This window comes from Moschus berezovskii, chromosome 10, assembly GCF_049115385.1.
Source record: "Moschus berezovskii isolate FMDL1 chromosome 10, NW_MosBer_1.0, whole genome shotgun sequence".
Classification (NCBI taxonomy): Eukaryota; Metazoa; Chordata; class Mammalia; order Artiodactyla; family Moschidae; genus Moschus; species Moschus berezovskii.
Window position 1 is genome coordinate 90,869,369 of NC_142469.1, and position 25,803 is coordinate 90,895,171.

The window sequence follows — 25,803 nt, forward strand, 5'->3', positions numbered from 1 at the left end:
GGTAAAATCTCCCTTGGCAAAACCCCTTTGCTCCTTCTCTGTGCTTCTGCAGCCTATTTTCTTTTTCTTTCAGTGATTGCAGTTCTATGGCTATTGTGTATTTAGAGGCCAGACTCCCCACCCCTGTAATTACCTTGATGGCAAGGGCCTTGCCTCTACTTTTGAGCAATGTTATCTGCAGCAGTCAGCAAAATGCTGAACTCATGCAAGACTCTTAGTGAATGAATGATGAATGAATAAAGCCAGTCACAGTTACTATTGAAAATGCTGTCATTACCTCCAAAATATTTCTCATAATTGACATCACTTGACTTAAATTCGGAGAAGGCAGTGGCAAGCCACTCCAGTACTATTGCCTAGAAAATCCCACGGATGGAGGAGCCTGGTTGGCTGTAGTCCTTGGGGTCGCTAAGTGTTGGACACGACTGAGCAACTTCACTTTCACTTTTCACTTTCACACATTGGAGAAGGAAATGGCAACCCACTCCAGTGTTCTTGCCTGGAGAATCCCAGGGACGGGGGAGCCTGGTGGGCTTCCGTCTATGGGGTTACACAGAGTCGGACACGACTGAAGTGACTTAGCAGTAGCAGCAGACTTAAATTACATTACCCTACATTTCTTCAACCTTTGTAAATAAGTTAAGCATTGGAAGGACTGATGCTAAAGCTGAAACTCCAATACTTTGGCCACCTCATGCGATGAATTGACTCACGGGAAAAGACTCCAATAGGGATTGGGAGCAGAAGGAGAAGGGGACGACAGAGAATGAGATGGTTGGATGGCATCACCGACTCGATGGACATGAGTTTGAGTGAACTCCAGGAGTTGGTGACGGACAGGGAGGCCTGGCGGGCTGTGATTCATGGGGTCACAAAGAGTCAGACACGACTGAGCGACTGAACTGAAACTGAACTGAACTGATTGTAATTTATGGAATGTTGTGCTTGTCTACATGTGTTTTTGAAAATATTATTTTTATTATGCTTTTCTTCTTTCCCTGGTTATATGATAATCTTTGGATTATTTTTAAAGAATTATAGTTTTATTATCGGGTACACACAATCACTTGAATTCATTACACAAATCAAGTTGCTTTACTCTCAAGAGTGTAATTATTTTAATTGAATGTAAATAGGAGTTTCTAAAATGTTTTTGTATGGCTTTTAAAATGAATACTATTGCATTTTTTTTACTATCAGTTTGCTTATTAAATTATTTTTAACTGATATAATACAAAAGTAACAATTCTACAGCTCCTTTCAAGTTGAAATAGGTCAAATCAAAAATAATATTCTCTTATTAAAATCAGAATTTATCAAGTAGAAGGAATCTTATTATAAGTTTGGACTGTGAAATTTTGCAGGACTAGAACAATGCTTTTGTGAGAAGAGAAAAACAACCTTGTGAAAGGATTGCTGTTTAAAAATGTTGAGGGGGTGGGAAATAAGGAGTCTCATATATTTGTGAGGAAAAATTAAGACATGTAGCTTCCTGTTAAATGTTCACCCTGTTCATCCACAGTTCCATTTCTAAACCCCAGATAGAAAATGAAGTCAAAACTGGGAAACGGAGCAGTAGAAGCTACTAGAGGCTGTTAATGTGCCTCATAAGAGTTCAGCACTGCCTGAGGATGATCAGCACCCAGCACAGCAGGATTCACTCCAGACACCTGAGGTTGAGCAGATGCCCACAGGACATCTGTGGCCAAGCACTATCTACAGCATCACCACCACTACCCTACCACCACCACCTTACTACCACCATCACCCTACTATCACCACCACCACCACCCTACCACCACCTTACTACCCTACCACCACCACCCTACCACCATCACCCTACAACCACCACCTTACTACCACCATCACCCTACCACCACCACCACCACCACCCAACCACCATCACCCTACAACCACCCTTCTACCACTACCACCACCACCCTACCAACATCACCCTACCACCTTACCACCCTACTGCCACCATCACCCTATTACTACCACCACCACCACTACCACCCTACCACCATTACCCTACAACCACCCTACCACTACCATCACCACCACCCTACCACCATCACCCTACCACTACCATCATCACCACCCTACCACCATCATCCTACCACCACCCTACAACCACCCTACCACCACCACCTTACTACCACCATCACCCTACCATTGCCACCACCACCACCACCCAACCACCATCACCCTACAACCACCCTACCACCACCCTACCACCGCTACCACCACCACCCTACCACCACCTTACTACCTTACCACCACCACCACTACCACCACCCTACCAGCATCATCAACAAGGAAAGAAAAATCTATAATAGTCATCAGGAGAGCTGCTGGCTTGCTGCTTTCAAGTGTGCTTCACGGAGAATTCACCAAAACAATATCCCCATCAAAAATCCCAATACTACACCTAAACAACAAACAATTTTCAAAAGTCTCTGTAAATGTATTTAACAAGTAGTATACACAAGAAATATTTAAAATACGTACAAACAAGGAGTTGTTTTAAGGATGTTCTGTGACTTTTTGTTAGTATTCCCTTACATCTCACCTGTGATAGATTTAAGACCTCATACAAAACTTTAGCAATTAACACCTCAAAGGATATTCACCAACTAATCTTGGTTTGAATATTTTCTCTGTCATGTTTTGGTTGCCTGGATTTTATGACCTCTTGGATCTAACGCCAATTCTAATTTCTAGAAGAGGGTTATCTACAGGGAGCGGGAAAGGGCTTTGTCCAATGGCAAAGGGGATGTAGGGATTTCCCCACTAAACCCCTTGAAGTTTCCCCAACTTCAGGTTGTCTGTATTCATATACAAAGGTTTCCTATTATGAAGTCCTTCTCTGTATTGGTGTATAAAAGGTCAGGAGGTCACACTTTCTCTGCTTCCAGCATCAACACGTGATATGTGCTTTTACAAACTTAAGGATTTCTTTTAAATAATGCAAGTAAACGTTAGAGAAGACTCATTTCGTTTCATACTTTTAAAAATTGTGGGTTTCTAGTATGTATTATAAGCACACATAAACATTTCACATAATATTAAAACTTAGGAGTAACAGACTTCATCCCTAAGCTTAACATCAAAAAAAAAAAAAAAGTAATTATTTCCTTCAAGTAATAAGTCATCTTGATTTTAAATACACACTCATAGGCAGGATTTCTTGAAAGCCTAAACTGGTTTTACTTTTACCCTCCTTTTCAGTATGACATGAACAATAGCTCTCATCTTAAAACTGCTATAGGTGTAGTTATGATATAAACGTGAATAACTCTAAATAATTTAACTAATTCAAACCTTTCTAACTAGAGGATATGGAAAGATAAAAGAGTGGGCCTTTTTTTCTCTTTTAGTCTATTTGATTGGCGATCATTTTCTGAGGATTTGTTCCCCAAAATACTCAGGTCATTTACCACCAGGGGCAGAGCTAAATGACCTCATTAAATAATAGTTTTATAATACCTTGAGGACGTACTGTAATCCTCAGCCTAACAATTCCTAGGATGGAATTTTGCTCACATCCTCATCTCTTGCTAATGTCTCTCTATGCTCCAATGAACGGACCCTAAATTCTTTGAATGAGTCTTGTTCTTTCCTGTGTGCTGGATAATCTTTCAGAAACTTTCTTTACAGAACCTTCTTCCCGTCTGGACCTGACTAATGCCTACTCATCCTTTAGGTCTCAGCTCAGACATTACTTTCTCAGGAAAGCTGTCCCTAATCATCTCTTCACCCACACTCACATACACACCAGACTAATTGGCCCTGAAGCCTCTCCTTCTCCAATTACTGGTCACTTCTCCTTCTTTACTGCCATAGTATTTACAAGTCTTGTTTAACGTCTGTTTTCCCCAAGTCTGTAACACCAGGGAGGAAAAGAATAGCATTTCTCACTCTCAACTGAATCCAGAGCACAGCAGAGCATCTGGTTTACAGAGGGTGCTAAGTAAATGTGGAACGAAAGAAAGGAGCGAAGGAGGGAGGAAGGGAGAAAGGGGAGAAAGAGAAAAGAAAGATCCATGCAAAATACCGCAGTTTGTATTTTAGTGGATTTATGAGATGCATATAGATATTTTCTGGGCTAGCAAGACTATATCTTACTTCAAAATTCCTTTAGTTCTGAATCGTGTTAAGTCAACTATACCTTCTACAACCCTCAATCTGCTGAAAATGCAGCTCCTATGTGGCTCACTGGTAAGATTCTGGAATGAAATTACACCAATTAGCTTAGCTAAGTGGAGGATACCTCAGGTAATAAGGAGAGGAGTGAGCTACAGTCTGTCATATGTGTTTGACCCAAAACTTTCTCTGCAGAGACAAAATGTTTGTGTTCCAGAAACTGCAGGGCACTACTCAACAAGTAGAGGAATATACCCACTCCTTGACCAAGACACTCTTAATGTTCTTCAAAGACTTTAGACAGATTTCTTCCTGACTTTGAGCCCCTTAAGTTCCCTTTTCTCAGAGATTTTACTTTCAAAATCATGCCAGTGTCAATTCTTTTTCTGTCCCGTTGAAATGTAAAGTTTATCCCAACTTCTGGCTAGTTTTACAAGAGAGAAATTTTTTCTCAGTGGCCTAGGATCCATCCATTCCAGTGTCAATTCTTTTTCTGTCCCATTGAAATGTAAAATTTATCCCAACCTCTGGCTAGTTTTACAACAGAGAAATTTTTTCTCAGTGACCTAGGATCCGTCCCTTTGAAATGTGATCATTAAGAGTGATGTTGTTTTCGTTGTTCAGTTGCACAGTTGTGTCTGACTCTACAATCCCATGGACTGCAGCACACCAGGCTTCCCTGTCCTTCACCATCTCCCAGAGTTTGCTCAACTCATGATACCATTCAACCATCTCATCCTTTGTCATCCCCTTCTCCTTTTGACTTCTATCTTTCCCAGAATCAGGGTCTTTTCTGGTGAGTCAGCTCTTCGCATCAGGTGGCCAAAGCATTGGCACTTCAGCTTCAGCATCAGTCCTTCGAATGAATACTTAGGGTTGATATCCTTTAGGATTGACTGGTTTGATCTCTTTGCAGTCCAAGGGACTCTCAAGAGTCTTCTCCAATACCACAGTTCAAAAGCATCAATTCTTGGGCTTTCAGCCTTCTTTATAGCACAGCTCTCACATCCATACATGACTACTGGAAAAACCATAGCTTTGACTAGATGAAATTTGTTGGCAAAATAATGTCTCTGCTTTTTAATACGCTGTCAGGTTTGTCATAGCTTTGCTTCCAAGGAGCAAGCATCTTTTAATTTCATGGCTGCAGTCACTGTCCACAGTGATTTTGGAGCCCAAGAAAATATCTGTCACTGTTTCCAGTTTCCCCATCTATTTGCCATGAAATGATGGGACCAGATGCCATGATCTTCATTTTTTGAGTGTTGACTTTTAAGCCAACTTTTTCACTCTTCTCTTTCACTTTCATCAAGAGGCTCTTTAGTTCTTCTTCACTTTCTGCCATAAGGGTGGTGTCATCTGCATATCTGAGGTTATTGGTATTTCTCCCAGCAATCTTGATTCCAGCTTGTGCTTCATCCATGTGCATTTCGCATGTTGTACTGTGCATAGAAGTTAAGCAGGGTGACTATATACAACCTTGATGAACTCCTTTCCCAATATGGAACCAAACTATTGTTCTATGTCCAGTTTTAACTGTTGTTTCTTGACCTGCATACAGGAGACAGGGCAGGTGGTCTGGTATTCCCATCTCTGAGAATTTTCCACAGTTTGTTGTGATCCACATAGTCAAAGGCTTTAGCATAGTCAATGAAGCAGAAGTAGATGTTTTTCTGGAATTCTATTCCTTTCTCGATGATCCAACAGATGTTGGCAATTTGACCTCTGGTCCCTCTGCCTTTTCCAAATCCAGCTTGTATATCTGGAGGTTTTTAGTTCACATACTGTTGAAGGTTAAGTTGAAGGATTTTGAACATTACCTCACTAGCATGTGAAATGAGTGCAATTGTACAATAGTTTCAACATTCTTTGGCATTGCCTTTTGGGATTGAAATGAAAACTGACCTTTTCCAGTTATTAAGGGTGCTCCAACACTTCCTCTCTAGCTCTTGTGTGTGTGTGTGTGTGTGTGTGTGTGTGTGCACTCAGTCATGTTCAACTCTTTGTGACCCCATGGACTCTAGCCAACCAGACTCGTCTGTTCATGGAATTTTCCAGGCAAGAATACTGGAGTGGATTGTCATTTCCTTCTCAGGGGATCATCCCAACTCAGGGTTCTAACCCATGTCTATTGTGTCTCCTATATTGAAAGCAGATTCTTGACCACTGAGCCACCAGGGAAGTCTCATACTCACCCTTAAAAACACTTCCAGGTTGTGTTTCAGTAGAATTGAGTTCAGTATTTTTGACCTATTGAGATAGTCTTTGATAAGCTGTTCTTTGCCTGTTTAAGTCTATCTAATGCATTTTTTTCTTTGACCCGTTCTTGGGAAGGGATTATAGCCACTCACATGAGGTTTGATCTGGCTCATATGTACACTTGAGTTAAACTGGAGGAACATCTCATGGGGGATGTGAGTGTAGTGAACAAACTTTAAAGATTTGAACCTATGGATGAAGTGTCAGTGAACTCTTATTTAGTAAGCAGGAAGATTATTTTTATTTTATGGAGCTAGACTGTTTTCTCTTAGTGTTGCTAATTTGAAATAGCATTAGGAAAAAAAGCATCTGGTCACTTCTAAGAGATGAAAATTTGAACAATATCCAGGAGCAAAATCTGTGGTTGTCATGTTTCTGAGCTAAATCAATTTTCTACCGCATATAATATAATTCATATAATGGTCTTGATCACAACCTTGAAACCTTAGATCTTTTCGTGAAGACCTAAGTACCTGGGTTTTATTTTCTTCTGGTTTGAAGAGCAACCAAAGGGCTTTGTGGTCTAGTTGTAAACAGCAATGGGCTTGGAAGTCAGACTGCTTGGACCCATATCCGGGATTCTCCAGGACTTCCGCTATTTGTTGAACATCTGACTCAGTAAAAGTGAGTACACCAGAAGCTGATGACTAATACAAGCTCAATGGTTAGTTGTGATTGTTACTGTCATCATCTTCATCGTCACTTTCACTATTGTGAAAAACAAGCAAGATGTGATGATTCCACAATTTTCTACTCTCCACAAAAAAGTCATCAATGGATAACAATATTGGCTTAAAAAACTTTCAGTCTTGCTGAACTGCTTCTTTCATGCATAACTCAGAGCTCTATTTGTGAGACTTTTGTCTTTCTCTCTCCCCACCCCAATCCCCACATTTTTTTAGTGATGGATGGGCAGACAGAGATGAAGTCATTGAAGGTTATGAGGTGGAAGCCAACGGGGGAATCACGATAAAGCTGCAGTCTCCAGAGGTCAGGTCATTTGATGATTATTTCCTGAAACTGAGGCTGGACACTAATACAAGGAATCCCTGGTTCCCTGAGTTCTGGCAACATCGGTTCCAGTGTCGCCTACCAGGACACATTCTGGAAAACCCCAACTTTAAAAGAATCTGCACAGGTAACTTATCTTCACAAAATCACAGCTCAAATTTTGGTCATTTCCTCCAGCTTGTTCAATGAATGTAGAAGGTGCCAAGCCTGGATATACAAAGACTAAATTTCCAATTTAATTTATAAAATAGCTAGAATGAAGAGGAAGTGTATGTTCTCCCAAGGATTCATGTTTCTATATTCTGGAAACATGGAGACTGCTTTGATCTCTGGTGGGACAAGTCATAAGAAATAATGAATAAAGGAAAAGCAAACTGAGAAATCAAGTATTTAGCATTCAGGCCAGAGGAAAGAGATATATTGTAGGCATGCTTAGGAGATGTTAACCCACAGACATCAGTAAGCAGACTGGTTTGATCTCTTTTACTTCTTTATGACTTTGCTTTGATATGAAAGCCAAAAGTTTAAGATGCCTCCCAGGGTCACATCACCAACCTGGGTGTTTATGTGCACAGGTGGCAAAAAAACTCAATACTTTCCTCTGTTTTACAGATGAAAAATTCTGTAATTTCATCTTGGTAATTATCTAAGAATACGGCTAACTACACAAATTATTTCTAGCATTAATAACATTCATATTTTGATATTAGAAAATCATTTAATGATGGTTCTCAGTGGGACTGATACCCCCTCCCCACCATGCACTGACCACTAGAGGATGCCCAAGAAGGGCAGTGCCTTGTTAAGATCTTTCAGAGCTTGATGAACTCCACAGCATGTCTCCATTCTCCCTGCCACCAGGAAGTACCAGAGAATTAAACACTATCTTTGACCAAATCTGGGTTGTAGCACAGTGATGGGACATGGGCTGAAAAGATTTTATTTAGAAATGTCTAGAACCTCACTCTGCATGACAGTCTCTAGGTTCATCCACGTCTCTACAAGTGACCCAATTTCATTGCACATATGTAAAATCTAGAAAGATGATACAGAGGAAAGTATTTGCAGGGCAAGAATAGAAACACAGATGTAGAAAATGGGCATGTGGACATGGTTTGGGGGGGAAATGGGGTGGGATAAATTGGGAGATTGAAATTAACATATATATATACTACCATGAGTAAGACAGCTAGCTAGTGGGAAAGCTGCTGTTTAGCTCAGTGCTCTGTGGTAACTTCGATGGGAGGGGATGGGAAGGGAGGGAGGTCCATGAGAGAGGTTTATGTATACATATAGTTGATTCACTTCCTTGTACAATAGAAACTAACACAATATTGTGAAGCAAATATACCCCAATTAAAAAAAAAATCAGTGCATCAGCTGCAGTGCTTAAGACTCCAGGCTTTCAGTACATCTAGTGCAGGGAGCACAGGTTCAATCCCTGGTCCATGAACTAAGATCCCACCTGTCGTGTGGTACAGCCAAAAAGACGTGAGAGTGAACTATGCAAACACCTGGGAAGGGTATTCCAAGCAGAGGTAATAGCAAATAAATAGAGGCCCTGAAATGCCTAGTTTAGTGGGAGAACAGTATGGAACTCAGGCTGCCAGAGCCAGCGAGTTCCTAGAATAACAGGAGGTAGGTAGGAGAGGCACATGGGAAACAGTCCTGCAGGACTTCACTGTGCCTCGTGAAAACTCTGGCTTTGTTCTGAGTGTGATAAGAAGCCACTGGGAAGTCTGAGCATAACAGAGACAGGATCAGTCTTGCTTTTTCTGAACAGAATTACTTGCTGCAGTTTTTCAGTTTTGACAAAAGGGAAGCAGAGCAGTGAGGAGATTGCTTTAATAATGCCGGTGAGAATGTGGTGGATTGGCCATGATTGTGGTAAGCAAGATGAAGACAGGTGATTGATTCTGGGGCTCTTTTGAGTGAGAGGTAAGGGCATTTGCTGACAGAATTGTGAAGAAACACTGGTCTGAGCAACTGAAAAGACAGTGTCACTGTTGACTGAGATGAGGAAGAATCCAGGAAAAGTAGGTTTTAAGGATCAGGAGATAAATTTCAGATGAGTTAAGTCTGAGAGCCTATTAGTGATACAATTATATATGTCATTGTGATATTTTGTTTCATTAGTAAAGTTCAGAATATTCCTTTTTAAACATGTGTAGATGTCTTTACTTAGGAATTTCCAGGGAAATATCTTATGACCTAAGCTTTTGAAACAAAAGTTAGAACTCTGCAGCCATGTACAATAATTCTTCGGGTTTTCATTTGTCACATTACATGCAAATATCAAGGTTCATATCTAAACTTGGTTAACATTCATAGTAGGAAAAAAATGGTACATTCACGAATTGTTCTCATATTATGCTTGACTCGCAAAGTCTTTTTAAGGAGCTTATGTGGTTACAAAAGTTAATAAATATGCTTTTATTTGGATTTTATTCTGGAGTCAAGTTCAGCAAATATTTCCCTTTGTTCTTAGTTGTAAGGATGACAAAGGGCTTATTAACTTTTCTAGTTGGAAATAATTCATAGAAGTTTTCATCTTTTCTTCTGCAAAAATCCCAGACTTTTATCTTTAGTAGTGTTTATCTACGTCTTTGTATGTACAGTCATGTAAACTAACTCTTCAGTTTTAATCTCCATATGAAATTGATTTCAAGTTTATTGCAGAGCAACATCAAATTTCACTTCATGTAACATTCTTGTCTACTTGATATTCTTAAACATCAAATGAATTGCATAGTCTTCTAATGAATATGCAGGCACACTTATGAAAATTAATGTAAAGAAGTAGAAGTAACCTTTCCATACTATTCATAGCTACACTTTCTGTCATTTATTTTTACCACTTCTAATTGGGTCATTTTGATGTTTTGGAAAGTTTTGATATTGAAGTTAGTTTCCATGGAAACCTTTATTGAGCTTCATTTCAGATATCACTGTTTAAATAAAGAGTTTACATGCGCTGGATTGTCAGTTTGAATATTAAGGGTCCTGAACTGAGGCTGAATAATTTGGGAATCACTGTAGCTAATTAAAAAGTGCTTCATGCAAGGGCTACATCACTGCTTAATTAGTTGGGTTTATCAAAGGATTTGAGATGTGTTGGAAAAGCACTAACTGAAACATCGAAGTCTAATTTCTAAAAAAGTAATCATTGCGAGGACAGTGGAAAAAGGAGGCACAAAGCAAATCAACATCACTGTCTTCCCATAAGTGTCTTAGTTGCCTGCAACATTTGTGTTGTGTTGGCAGTGACAGTGCTTTATCATTCCTGATAAAAAGTACTAAAATGATTCCATGGAAGCTGAGAGAACACTTGGAAGTTAAACCATTGGGTCCAACACTGGTTCAGCCAGGCATCTGCCTCGTGACTTGGAGGACCTCGCTTAACCTCTGAGTCTAAATTTCTACAACTGGAACAAGGTAACAATTTCTACTTCACACAGGTGTGAGAAGTGAATGGAATAATGTAAGTGAGATACTTTGCAACTTGTAAATCATTAGATAAATGTAAAGAGTTATCATTACCGTCATGTCTGACAAATAAGCTATGGCATAGGTCATTTCATTAATACATACAGATTTGAAATTACAAATTTAATATAACTACATTTCAGGCTATGTAAACTAGAAAAAATAAGCACACAACCCTTAATCAGTTACTCTTACACAGTGCCAATATATATATAGGATTGGCCCAGAAGTTCATTCAGGTTTTCCCACAAATGAACTTCTGGGCCAATCCAATATTTTCTTTTGTTTAATTTATTCTATGTAGGCTTTTATGCTTTTTTTTTTACTACCAAAGCAGTACATACTACTATGCTTAGTATAGGAAAATTGACAATATGCAAAAGCAAATAAACATGAAAAGCATTAAAAATTTGCTTTTATATAGCCATTGTTAATTACTGTAAAATATTTTATGTATTTCTACTAAATACACTAGAAATTTTTGTTATATATTGCTTTTAAAAATGAATGCAAACTTTAAAAAAATTATGAAGTTCTCTTTGTCATTAAATTCTTTCATTCTTAATGGTTATATAACATTTTGCAAACAAATGAGCTATAATTTTTAAAAAATCATTTATTTTTCATATCTTCACAATTGAAACTAAAACTACAATGATGCAACAAAAGTTCTTTCTTCTAAATTTTTCCTTTTTGCCTATCAGATAATTTTCTAGGATACATTTCCAGAAGTTGAATTACTCAATCAAAAGACATGAACATTTATAAGGCTTTCTAAAATAAGGAATTTCAAAAGGCAACTCCTACCAGCACATTTTGTTTTGCATAATTATACTCACAGTGTGTGTATAATTCTGTATCTTTATTTACTTAGGATCATGCTTTACTTTTTTGATGTTGCTGTGTGGCCTTTACAACCATCATTTTAATAGCTCCATAATATTCTATTCAATGATTATACTATAATTACTTAGCCACTCTCACATAGTTGAGTGTTGAGGTCACTTCCAATTTTCCTTCTTATAAAAAAATCAACTCAGTATGGTACAGAAAGTTTTCATGTTTGTTGTTGTTACTGTTTTTGGATTGCTCCCTCACTGTAGATTTCTGAATATATAATTATTGGTCTAAGAACATGATAGCTGGAGGTTCCTTGAAAACAAATATTATCATTATCTTGAAATATGGCAATATTAAGATTTACTGTGGCAGTGTTCTTGCCTGGAGAATCCCAGGGACGGGGGAGCCTGATGGGCTGCCGTCTATGGGGTCACACAGAGTCGGACACGACTGAAGTGACTTAGCAGCAGCAGCAGCAGCAGTATATTAACTGTATGAATATATTGGGTTCACTGTGTTGCCATCAGCTCTTTTTATAACCTAGAGTATTTATAGCCAAAATTTTACTTTCTCTTCTTATTCTTTGTACCAATCAAGAACAGATGGTCACAATGCTTTTTAAAGCTAGTATATCCTTGTACTTGGTTATTATCCAAAACATAATGGAAGACATCTGTAATGCTTACCAACAACTGAGGACTAGTCAGTTAATGACAGTCTGATATAACAAAATTTCAAGGCTTCTGAACCTGTGCATTCTTGCCCAGGAACTTGGAGACTGCCATTCACAATTTCTAGACTGGTTACTAATTTTTTATAAACTATTTGCCTCACCAGGATTTACACTTTATGAACTTTCTATTTTGAGTTAACTTATTATGTAAGTTTGTATGAAATTGGTTCATTACTGTTTGATTCAGACTAAGATGATCTATGAACTGAAATAAGTTCCAATTTCTTTCAGCCTAGTAGGAGTAATATCTTCTCTTTACCTTTTGTGAGTTTGGCCCAAATATCAATACACACTCCTGGAGAATATCATCGGCCTTTATCCATGACCTTGTGAATCTAGATTGACCTCACAGCTTATTAGTTCCAAATCTAGGTCTCAAGAGGCTTGACCTACTCCCATTCTCCTGCTTGGAGTACTCCCTCAGCCCTATGTACAAGCCTGAGTTAGCCTTCTAGAAGATGAGAGAGAACATGGAGCAGAAATAGGATAACTTCTCTATTGAGGTCATCCTGAATAAGCCAATTCCCAGCCAAGCCATTAGCTTACTATCTACACATGAAAAGCCCCCAGCTGAGATGAGTCTTGTACAACCCAGAGCAGCAGAACACCCCAGTTGACCCCCAGACTCATGAACTAAACAAATATTGTTGTTTTAAGCCACTGAGCCTTGGGGTAGTTTGCTATGCAGCACTATTATGGCTATAGATAACTGATAAAGGGTCTCCATTGCCTTATATTCCATGAACTTCACATGGAGCAATAGTTGGGTTAATTAAACTGAGGAGCAGAATTTCTCAAACCAATGCTACAATTTTCAGTCTTACCCCACTTTAAAAAGAATAGTACAATATTATGCTCTGTATCTCATGGAACAAAGCTAAACATTTTTATATAAAATGCAATGAAGATTTCAAAGTCCCCTGATCCAAGGCAGTAAACTTACTCTCTACTTAGGAATTCAGTTGTACAGACAGTGCTGATAAATGGGGCACAGTTACAGCTAAGCCAAATAAACACCCTTAAAACAAAACAGTCATAGATTCTTGGACCATGCAGGTAGAAGTTGCCTTATGGAAATATGTTTTAAAAGTCTTAGATGTTCTTTGTCCTTTCCAATTGCTATAACAAATTACCGTAGACTGGGTGGCTTAAGGCAGCAGGCATTTTTTTCCTCATACTTCTGGAGGCTAGAAACTGAGAAATCTGGGTGCCAAGATGATCAGGTTCTGGTGAAGGCTTTTTTCTTGGTTTCCCTGAAGAACAGAGACAGGAAGCAAGGCCTTTTCTTACAAGGGCGCTAATCATATCACAAGGACATCACACCCAAGACCTAATTATCTCCCCAGATCCCTCTCTCCAAATGCCACCGTATTGGAAATCAGGGTTTAAACCTAAGAATTTTGAGGAGAAACAGACTTTCAGCCCATAGCACATGTATTTATATCTTTTGGTTGGAAGAATGAAAACAAAATGATCTTGTTTTGCATCTGGATATTAGAATGACTCAGGCATATCTCATTCATTATTACACATAGATGAAGTTCTGAAAATAATCTTGTACTATAAGCATAGTCTTTGTGTCCCTATTTCTTTTCTTTTTAAAATTTTAGTTGATGTTGTTCAGTTGCCAAGTCATGTCCAACTCTTTGTAATCCCATGGATGCAACATACCAGGCTTCCCGGTCATGCACTATCTCCCAGAGTTTGCTCAAACTCACATCCACTGAGTCAGTGATGCCATCCAAACATCTCAGTCTCTATTGTCCCCTTCTTCTCCTGCCCTCAATCTTTCCCAGCATCGAAGTCTTTTCCAATAAGTCGGCTCTTCGCATCCGATGGCCAAGGATAGAGCTTCGGCTAGCTTCAGCATCAGTTGTTAAAATGAATATTCAGAGTTGATTTCCTTTAGGATTGAATGGTTTGGTATCCTTGCTGTCTAAGGGACTCTCAAGAGTTTTCTCCAACACCACATTTGAGAAGCATCAATTCTTTGGTGCCCAACCTTCTTTATGGGCCAACTCTCACATCTGTACATGACTACTGGAAAAACCATAGCTTTAACTGTACAGACCTTTGTTGGCAAAGTGATGTCTCTGTTTTGTGCTATTAAAGTTTGTCATAGCTTTTCTTCCAAGGAGCAAGCATCTTTTAATTTTGTGGCTTAATTCACCATCTGCAGTGATTTTGGAACCCAAGAAAATAAAATCTGTCACTGTTTCCACTTTTTCCCTATCTATTTGCCATGAAGTGATGGGTCTGGATGCCATGATCTTCGTTTTGTGAATGTTTAATCTTAAGCCAGCTTTTTCACTCTCCTCTTTCACTTTCATCAAGAGGCTCTTTACTTCCTCTTCACTTTCTGCCATTAGAGTGTTATTATCTGTGGTTGTTGAAATAACATTCAGTTCAGTCACTCAGTCATGTCTGAATCTTTGGGACCCTGTGGACTGAAGAATGCCAGGCTTCCCTGTCTATCTCAAACTCATGTCCATTGAGTCGGTGATGCCATCCAACCATCTCATCCTCTGTCGTCCCCTTCTCCTCCTGCCCTCCATCTTTCCCAGCATCAGGGTCTTTTCCAGTGAGTCAGTTTTTCACATCAGGTGGCCAAAGTATTGCACTTTCAGCTTCAACATCAGTTCTTCCAATGAATATTCAGGACTGATCTCCTATAGGATGGACTGGTAGGATCGCCTTGCTATTCAAGGGATTCTCAAGAGTTTTCTCCAACATCTCAGTTCAAAAGCATCAATTCATTGGTGCTCAGCTTTCTTTCTTGCCTGGAAAATCCCATGGGTGGAGGAGCCTAGTAGGCTGCAGTCTATGGGGTTGCGAAGATCGCGAAGAGTCAAACACGGCTGAGCGACTTCACTTTCACTTTTCACTTTCATGCATTGGAGAAGGAAATGGCAACCCACTCCAGTGTTCTTGCCTGGAGAATCCCAGGGACGGGGGAGTGTGGTGGGCTGCCGTCTATGGGGTCGCACAGAGTTGGACACGACTGAAGCAACTTAGCAGTAGCAGCTTTCTTTATAGCCCAAATCTCACCTCCAAACATGACTACTGGAAAAACCATAATTTGACTAGATTGATTTTGTTGGCAATGTCATGTCTGTGCTTTTTAATATGCTGTCTAGTTTGATCATAGTTTTCTTCCAAGGCAAAAACATCTTTTAGTTTTATGGCTGTCACCACCTGCAGTGATTTTGGAGCCTCCCAAAACAAAGTCTCAAACTGTTTCCATTGTTTCCCCATCTATTTGTCATTAAGTAATGGGATCAGATGCCATGATCTTAGTATTCTGAATGTTGAGTTTTAAGCCAACCTTTTTCACTCTCCTCTTTCACTTTCATCAAGAGGTCCTTTGGTTCTTCAATTTCGGCCATAAGGATGGTGTCATCTGCATATCTGAGGTTATTGATATTTCTCCTGGCAATCTTGATTCGAGCTTGTGCTTTATCCACCCAGCATTTTGCATGATGTCCTCTGCATATAGGTTAAATAAGCAGGGTGACAATATTCAGCCTTGACATACTCCTTTCCCGATTTGGAACCAGTCTGTTGTTCCATGTCCAGTTCTAACTGTTGCTTCTTGACCTGCATACAGTTTTCTCAGGAGGCAGGTCAGGTGATCTGGTATTCCCATCTCTTGAAGAATTCTCCAGTTTGTTGTGATCCACACAGTCAAAGGCTTTGGCCTAGTCAATAAAGCAGAAGTAGATGTTTTTCTGGGACTCTCTTGTTTTTTTGATGCTCCAACAGATGTTGGCAATTTGACCTCTGTTTCCTCTGCCTTTTCTAAGTCCAGCTTGAACACCTGGAAGTTCAGGGTTCATGTAATGTTGAAGCCTGGCTTGGAGAATTTTGAACATTACTTTGCTAACATGTGAGATGAGTGCTATTGTGTGGTAGTCTGAACGTTCTTTGGCATTGCCTTCCTTTGGGATTGTAATAAAAACTGACCTTTTTCAGTCCTGTGGTCACTGCTGAGTTTTCTAAATTTGGTGGCATATTGAGTGCAGCACTTTCACAGCATCATCTTTAGGATCTGAAATAGCTCCACTGGAATTCCATCACCTCCACTAGCTTTGTTCATAGTGATGCTTCCTAAGGCCCACTTGACTTTGCATTCCAGGATGATTGGCTCTAGGTGAGTGATCATACCATTGTGGTTATCTGGGTCTTGAAGATCTTTTTTGTTTAGTTCTTCTGTGTATTCTTGCACCTCTTCTTAATATCTTCTGCTTTTGTTAGGCCCATACGATTTCTGTCCTTTATTGTTCCCATCTTTGCATGAAATGTTCCCTTGGTATCTCTAATTTTCTTGAAGAGATCTCTAGTCTTTCCCATTCTATTTTTTCCCTCCATTTCTTTGCATTGATCACTGAGGAAGGCTTTCTTATTTCTCCTCACTGTTCTTTGGAACTCTGCATTCAAATGGGTATATCTTTCCTTTTCTCCTTTGCCTTTCACTTCTCTTCTTTTCTCAGTTATTTGTAAGGCCTCTTCAGACAACCATTTTGCCTCCTTGCATTTCTTTTTCTTTTTATCCCTGTCTCCTGTACAATGTCACAAAACTCCATCCATAGTTCATCAAGCACTCTGTCTATAGAGTGCCCTTGCATCTATTTGTCACTTCCACTGTATAATCGTAAGGGATTTGATTTAGGTTATACATGAATGGTCTAGTGGTTTCCCCCACTTTCTTCAATTTACGTCTGAATTTGGCAATAAGGAGTTCATGATCTTAGCCAGAGTCAGCTCCCGGTCTGTTTTTTGCTGGCTGTAGAGCTTCTCCATCTTTGGTTGCAAAGAATATAGTCAATTTGATTTTGGTATTGACCTTCTGGTGATGTCCATGTGTAGAGTCATCTCTTGTGTTGCTGGAGGAGTGTGTTTGCTGTGACCAGTGCGTTCTTTTGGCAAAACTCAATTAGCCTTTACCCTCCTTCATTCTGTACTCCAAAGCCAAATTTGCCTGTCACTCCAGGTATCTCTTGACTTCATACTTCTGTGTTTCAGTCCCCTGTATTGAAAAGGACATCTTTTTTGGATGTTAGTTCTGGAAGGTCTTGTGGGTCTTCCTAGGACCACTCAACTTCAACTTCTTCAGCATTAGTGATTGGGGCATAGACTTGGATTACTGTGATACTGAACGGTTTGACTTGGAAATGAACAGAGATCATTCTTTCATTTTTGAGATTGCATCCAAGTACTGCATTTCAGACTCTTTTGTTGACTATGATGGCTACTCCATTTCTTCTAAGGGATTCTTGCCCACAGTAGTAGATATAATGGTCTTCTGTGTTAAATTCACCCATTTCAGTCCATTTTAGTTCTCTGATTCCTAAAATGTTGATGTTCACTCTTGCCATCTCCTGTTTGACCACTTCCAATTTGCCTTGATTCATGGACCTAACATTCCAGGTTCCTATGCAAATTTGCTCTTTACATCATCAGACTTTACATTCATCACCAGTCACATCTACAACTGGGTGTTATTTTTGCTTTGGCTCTGTCTCTTCATTCTTTCTTGAGTTATTTCTGCACTGATCTCCAATAGCATATTGATCACCTACCGACCTGGCGAGTTCATCTTTCCATATGCTATCTTTTTGCCTTTTCATACTGTTCGTGGGATTCTCATGGCAAGAATACTGAAGTGGTTTGCCATTCCCTTCTCCTGTGGATCACGTTTTGTCAGAACTCTCCACAACTGACCCATATGTCTTGGGTGGCCCTACAGGGCATGGCTCATAGTTTCATTGAGTTAGACAAGCCTATGGTCCATGTGATCAGATTGGTTAGTTTTCTGTGACTGTAGTTTTCAGTCTGTCTGCCCTCTGATGGAGAAGAATAAGAGGCTTATGGAAAACTTCATGATGGGAGAGACTGACTGAGGGGAAAACTGGGTCTTGTTCTGATGGGTGGGGCCTTGCTCGGTAATTCTTTAATCCAATTTTATGTTGATGGGTGAGGCTGTGTTCCCTTCCTGTGTTTGACCTGAGGCCAAACTATGGTGGGGATAATGAAGGTAATGGAGAGCTCCTTCAAAAGGAGTTTTATAACAGTTCAGTTCAGTTCAGTCGCTCAGTCCTGTCCAACTCTCCGCGACCCCATGAACCACAGCACGCCAGGCCTCCCTGTCCATCACCAACTCCCGGAGTTCACTCAAACTCATGTCCACAGAGTCGGTGATGCCATCCAGCCATCTCATTCTCCATCGTCCCCTTCTCCTCCCGCCCCCAAAATTTCCCAGCATCAGAGTCTTTTCCAGTGAGTCAACTCGTCACATGAGGTGGTCAAAGTATTGCAGTTTCAGCTTTAGCATCAGTCCCTCCAATGAACATCCAGGATTGATCTCCTTTAGAATGGACTGGTTGGATCTCCTTGCAGTATAAGGGACTCTCAAGAGTCTTCTCCAACACCACAGTTCAAAAGCATCGATTCTTCGGCGATCAGCTTTCTTCACAGTCCAACTCTCACATCCATACATGACCACGGGAAAAACCATTGCCTTGACTAGACGGACCTTGGTTGGCAAAGTAATGTCTCTGCTTTTTAATATACTATCAAGGTTGGTCATAACTTTCCTTCCAAGGAGCAAGCGTCTTTTAATTTCATGGCTGCAATCAGCATCTGCAGTGATTTTGGAGCCCAAAAAAATAAAGACTGACACTGTTTCCACTTTTTCCATCTATTTCCCATGAAGTGATGGGACCAGATGCCATGATCTTTGTTTTCTGAATGTTGAGCTTCAAGCCAACCTTTTCACTCTCCTCTTTCACTTTCATCAAGAGGCTTTTGAGTTCCTCTTCACTTTCTGCCATAAGGGTGGTGTCATCTGCATATCTGAGGTTATTGATATTTCTCCCAGCAATCTTGATTCCAGCTTGTGCCTCCTCCAGCCCAGCGTTCCTCATGATGTACTCTGCATAGAAGTTAAATAAGCAAGGTGACAATATACAACCTTGACGTACACCTTTTCCTATTTGGAACCAGTCTGTTGTTCCATGTCCAGTTCTAACTGTTGCTTCCTGACCTGCATACAGGTTTCTCAAGAGGCAGGTCAGGTGGTCTGGGATTCCCATCTCTTTCAGAATGTTCCACAGTTTATTGTGATCCACACAGTCAAAGGCTTTGGCATAGTCAATGAAGCAGAAATAGATGCTCTTCTGGAACTCTCTTGCTTTCTCCATGATCCAGCGGATGTTGGCAATTTGATCTCTGGTGCCTCTGCGTTTTCTAAAACCTGCTTGAACATCTGGGAGTTCACGGTTTACATACTGCTGAAGCCTGGCTTGGAGAATTTTGAGCATGACTTTACTAGCGTGTGAGATGAGTGCAATTGTGTGGTAGTTTGAGCATTCTTTGGCATTGCCTTTCTTTGGGATTGGAATGAAGACTGACCTCTTCCAGTCCTGTGGCCACTGCTGAGTTTTCCAAATCTGCTGGCATATTGAGTGCAGCACTTTCACAGCATCATCTTTCAAGACTTGAAATAGCTCAACTGGAATTCCATTACCTCCACTAGCTTTGTTCGTAGTGATGCTTTCTAAGGCCCACTTGACTTCACATTCCAAGATGTCTGGCTCTAGGTCAGTGATCATGTTATCGTGACTATCTTGGTGGTGAAGATCTTTTTTGTACAGTTCTTCTGTGTATTCTTGCCACCTCTTCTTAATATCTTCTGCTTCTGTTAGGTCCATACCATTTCTGTCCTTCATCGAGCCCATCTCTGCATGAAATGTTCCCTTGGAATCTCTAATTTTCTTGAAGAGATCTCTTGTTTTTCCTATTCTGTTGTTTTCCTCTATTTCTTTGCATTGATCACTGAGGAAGTCTTTCTTATCTCTCCTTGGTATTCTGTTTATAACATTACAGTGTTATATCTGAGGTTGTTATTTGTCCTGGCAATCTTGATTCCAGTTTGTGCTTCATCCAGCCCAGCATTTAACATGATGCACTCTGCATATAAGTTAAATAAGCAGAGTGACAATATATAGCCTTGACATACTCCTTTCCCAATTTTGAACCAGTCCATTGTTCCATCTCTGGTTCTGACTGTTGTTTCTTGACCTGCATATAGTTTTCTCAGAAGGCAGGTAAGGTGGTCTGGTATTCCCATACTTTAGGAATTTCCACCGTTTGTTGTAATCCAAACAGTCCAAGGGTTTAGCATAGTCAATGGAACAGAAGTAGATGTTTCTCTGGTATTCCCTTGCTTTTTCTATGATCCAATGGATGGTAGCAATTTGATCTCTGGTTCCTCTGCCTTTTCTAAATCCAGCTTGTATACGTGAAAGTTCTTGGTTTGCATACTGTTGAAGCCTCGCTTGAAGGATTTCAAGCATTACCTTCCTAGCATGAGAAACGAGAGCAATTGTGCAGTAGTTTGAACATTCTTTGGCATTGCTTTTCTTTTAGATTAGAATGAAAACTGACCTTTTACAGGCCAGTGGCAATTGCTGAGTTTTCCAAATGTATACAAGTTTTAACGTTTACTTTCCATTTACATTTATCACAAAATAATGACTCTATTTCCCATGTTGTAAAATACATCCTTCAGCTTATCTTATACCGAACAGTTTGTACTCTTACTTCCCCACCCTCATATCGCCCCTCCCTGACTCCACTGGTAACCACTGCTTTGCTTTCTATATCTGGGCTCGGCATCTTTTTTGTTGTGTTCTTTTTTTTTTTTGTAGATTCCACATGTTAGTGATATCATACAGTATTTGCCTTTTTCTCTGGCTTGTATTTCGCTTAGTATAATGCCCTCCAAGTCTATCTACACTGCTACAAATGGTAAAATTTCGTTCTTTTTTCCAGCTAAGTTGTATTCCACTGTAAATATATACCACATAGTCTATCCATTCATCTACTGTTGAACACTTACATTGCTTCTGTATCTTTACTGTTGCAAATAGTGTTGTTATAAACATCGGGGTACATGTATCCTTTTGATCTAGTGTTTTCACTTTCCTCAGATACATATACTCAAGAATGTAATTGCTGGATTATAGGGTAGTTTTCATTTTTAGTTTTTTGAGGAAACTCCATAATGTTTTGCACAGTGGTTACAACAATTTTCATCCCTTCAACAGGGTACAAAAATTCCCTTATCCTTACCAATCCTTACCAATATTTGTCATTTGTGATCTTTTTGGTTTATTAAAATCATCAAGAAGTTTTCTTTAAAAATATGCTACTGTACAAGTCTGTGTCCCATACAATACCAGTTAAGTCAGAACCTCTGAGGTAGAATCAAATATTTATATTAAGGACAGGGAAAAACCTATACTTAAAATTTGTGAGTAATTTCACTCTCTCTCTGTTTTTTGTTTCCAGTTTTCAAAATTTGGAACCACATATCACTGCCCAAATTGAGAGCTTGCCAAGTTTTTGGCCCTGGCTGTGGCAGCCGTGGTAGTTGATGAGAATTTAGTAAATGCTGAATCAGTCATATATTTGCTTTATTTATTTATTGGAATGCTTGTTTGAAACATTGGCATTCTAAAACCAGTAAGTCATGGATTACCATGAAATTGGTGCCTTAAAACAACACAAATTTATTATCATACAGTTCTGTAGGCTAGAGCAAGGACAACGGTCTCTTAGGTTAAAATCAGTGTCAGCAGAGCTGCATTCCTTTATGAAGGCTTTAGCTAAGAATCTGTTTTCTTGCTTTTTTTAACTTCTAGAGGTCACCCATATTCCTTGGTGTGTGTGTGTGTGCATGCATACTCACTCATATCTGACTCTTTGCAGCCCCATGGACTGGAGCTCACCAGGCTCCTCTCTCCATGGAATTTTCCAGGCAAGAATATTGGAATAGGTTGCCATTTCCTTCTCCAGGGGATCTTCCCAACCCAGGGATTGAACCTATGACTCCTGCATCTCCTGCGTTGGTGGGTGGAGTCTTTAGCAGTTGAGCTATCATTATTCTAAATCAACAATGTTACATCTTTCTTGCCCTTTTTCATAGTCACATCTCTGATCACAGCCAGGGAATGTTCTCCACTTTTGACTTGAGATTATATTATCCCCCCCAAATAATCACGGATTATCTTCTCCTCTCAAGGGACGATTACTCATATCTGCAAAGTCCTTTTTGCAATGTAACCTAATTTATCCACAGGTTCCAGACTTCAGGGTATGGGTGTCTTTGTGGGCCTATTATTCTGCCCAGCACAGTAGACTTCGAGACAGGGCAAGGGATTAACTTCTCTAAGTCTTTTCTACAGCCTGCTTCTTTAGCTCATTCTCCTGCTTCAGTCCTCTCATTTTGGTAAAGCCTCCAAGCAGTTGAGAATATGTGCCTCTGGCTAACCAGAATGATGTTTGAATGCGCGGCAACACTTCTTTCACACTTTCTTAATCCCCATTTCTTGGTTTCCCATTGGTGGAGTTGTTCTTACACACCCACAAATTAGAGAACATCATAAACACCATGCTCTTACCACAGAGAACAAATAACTAATTTCCTGGATAATTCAACTTTCTCTAAAGCCACAATTGGAGAAATGTCCTTACAAATGCTCTTTGTCTCTTATACCTCAATTCATTCCATGTAAATAATTTTCCATCTTTCTCCCACAAATATACACCAACATATCAGATATCCTCCAGGAGTCTGGCTGTCAGTGAGAGCTAGAGCCTGGTGAATCACAGTTTGTGCTTTTTTCAATAGTTTTCCATTCATCTTTATATTAATTACTGAGTGAATGTGAGTTGGTTTAAAGAAAATGTACAGATCATTTCATTCTGCAAAGTCCTAGAGAGGCACACACAGTGCGATCCTGAGCTTAACAGGTGTCAGCCACACTCACCTCTGTTCTTCCTGATTTTTTGCCTTTATACTCAGAAGACTGTACTGCTTCAATCTTCAAGTCCCAGTTTTCAAATCCCAAATTATCTCAGGGCTTGTTTGCTGAGTAATATAAAATTGTATTTGTTTTTTTACGGTCATCTTCTAAAGCTGTAGCCAATAGCAACACAGACTCTGCCAAAGACTGTCCATTTAATCAAGCTTATTTGGGCTTATTGCCCTTGTGCCTGTATATTGTGTTTTTCTGCATTCCATATTAAATTTAGATTTCCAATTTAGATGATGATTAGTTTTAATATCTGACCATAATTGTGGCTCTTAGTAAGTGTAAGAAGATCCTGAGTTTCTTTCTTGGGCAAAGTGAACTTCCTTTCAAGATTTTTTGGAGTGCCTCCTTTTATCACTCCACATTTTTAAAGTTCCCTCAGGTATAAATAATTGAAATATAAAATAAAAAATGGAAACAGGAATACGAATCAGTTAGGATATACTACACAGTAACAAATGCCCCCCAAAATTCCAATACCTTCAAAGTACAGACTTAGTTCTGTCTCGTGTCCCATTTCCACTGCAGGTTTTCTATGCCTTTTTCCCAGGTGATCTTTACTCCAAAACTAAGCTGACAGTGAAGATTCGTTCTGGAATACTGCCCATTATTACAGTCGAAGAATAGAGTACAGCCAATCCTGTGCTGGCCCTTAAGAGTTTCTACCTGGAATTGACATCCACTGCTTCTAATAATGTTTTATTGATGAAAGAAAGTTACATTAGCCTGGCCTGACATCAGGGAGTGGAGAAGTATCATACTTTCCCAGGGAAAGGCAGCAAATACTTTGTGAACAACAGGTCTACATACCCTGTCTTTCAGGGTGAAATTATTTAGATAAATCTAATTTCTTCCTGAAAAATGCATTCATTTACTCTCCAACAGAGAAAACACATGAGACCCATCCAATGATCAGTCTCAAAATTTGGATCATATAATATTCTCTCAGTCAGGCTGATCATGACTTTTCTTCTTTCATGGTCTTGTGTGCAAGGGAGACAAGTCCCTCTGTGCCCACTGCATAATAGGAGATCAATGAAAGAATTATAAAAGCAATCATTTTGAAAGAGACAAAGTCTTAGAGATACACAGCAGTGATTGGCCCATAGAAATTTTAGAATTCCACTGGGATGATATCCCAAGCTTCCGTGGCTGGCTTGAGAAATGTTCTCTGAATGGGCTCTGGTATACTCCCAGGGAGAAGCTCCCACTCTCATGTTCTTCATGGACTTTGCATCCAACCCCTGTAAGACCCCTCCTTTCCCATAATCCTTTTTGGTCTCTTCTGATGCAGCATTGGGCATTGTCTTCTTTGGGAGCCAAGTAACTTTATCAGTCTGCTTCCTGGCCTTAAACGGTTATGGCACAAGGACCATTTAAATCTTCAATGGTCACAATTTATTTTAGTCTAGGCTGGTAACCTTTTTGTTTTCCTTAGTAAAACTTTTTCCAAGAATGTAGCTTTCATTTTAACTAAGTTTCCATCACAACATTGCCAATAGCTTTGCCTACAGTTCTTTTTTAGAGAGTCCTCACCTTCTAGGCTTAATTTTAGAAACCTTGAGCCTAACCGACTTTTATTGAAAAACCAGTCTTTATCTGTTCTCTTAGCAATTGTGTTCATCTGAAAACTTTGTGGGTGCCAAATTAATTCCTTTGGAGATTATATTATAATAGCACGAGTTTTGATTTGGTCTTTGTCATGAAGCTGAATTTTCATTTGTCCTTTGTACCATAAAGATCTTCTCAGTTTTGTCTTGAAGATTGGAAACGAAAATTGATTTAATTTTCATCTCATGATTTATATCCTTTTAGATCCTAGTCATAGTTTCCTTGCCATTTGCAACCTGTTTCTATAAACCTCATATTTTATGATTCACAGTCATTTTTGTTGTTGTATCATGTTCCTAGTTTAGATATCAATTTTGGTCAGAATAGGCTAGGATATGCTGTTATAATAAGTGATCCCTAACTTAATGTCCTATAACAGGAAGAATAACTATTTCATAATATTTAATAATAACTATTAAACCAATATTAAACTGCAGCCATTTATTCATGAGGGTGAATCTCATATATCTAAAATATATGGTTAAAATGTTTAGAATTTTAAACTCAAAATTTTAATTGACAGAATTACTGCGTCAAAGTCAAAAAATTGAAGTATTCTTGCTGAAAAGGGAGAAAAATTCCCTTCCTCTTTACCAGGGACTAAATTAATTATAGGTCATTTTTATTAAGACAATGAATGAAAGATTCAGAACACCAAAACAGTGAGACATCAGTCAGAAGCATTTGTCAGCAAATCCCTTTCTTTCCTAATTAAGGTAAGATTAAGTGATAATTAGGTATTACTGTACAGAGTTTTCTTATTTCCACTGCTGCTGCTGCTGCTAAGTCACTTCAGTCGTGTCCAACTCTGTGTGACCCCATAGACGGCAGCCCACCAGG

At 39.4% G+C, this 25,803-nt stretch overlaps 1 protein-coding gene across 2 annotated transcripts in view; it reads left to right on the forward strand.

The window, feature by feature from the left end:
- Positions 1-25,803, forward strand: part of GRM1 (glutamate metabotropic receptor 1) — a 433,167-nt gene that overhangs the window by 315,617 nt on the left and 91,747 nt on the right. For both annotated transcript variants that reach the window (XM_055433699.2, XM_088840946.1), the window contains exon 3: positions 7,308-7,543. In XM_055433699.2, the coding sequence (XP_055289674.2) occupies positions 7,308-7,543 (236 nt within the window). The remainder of the gene's footprint in view (positions 1-7,307; positions 7,544-25,803) is intronic.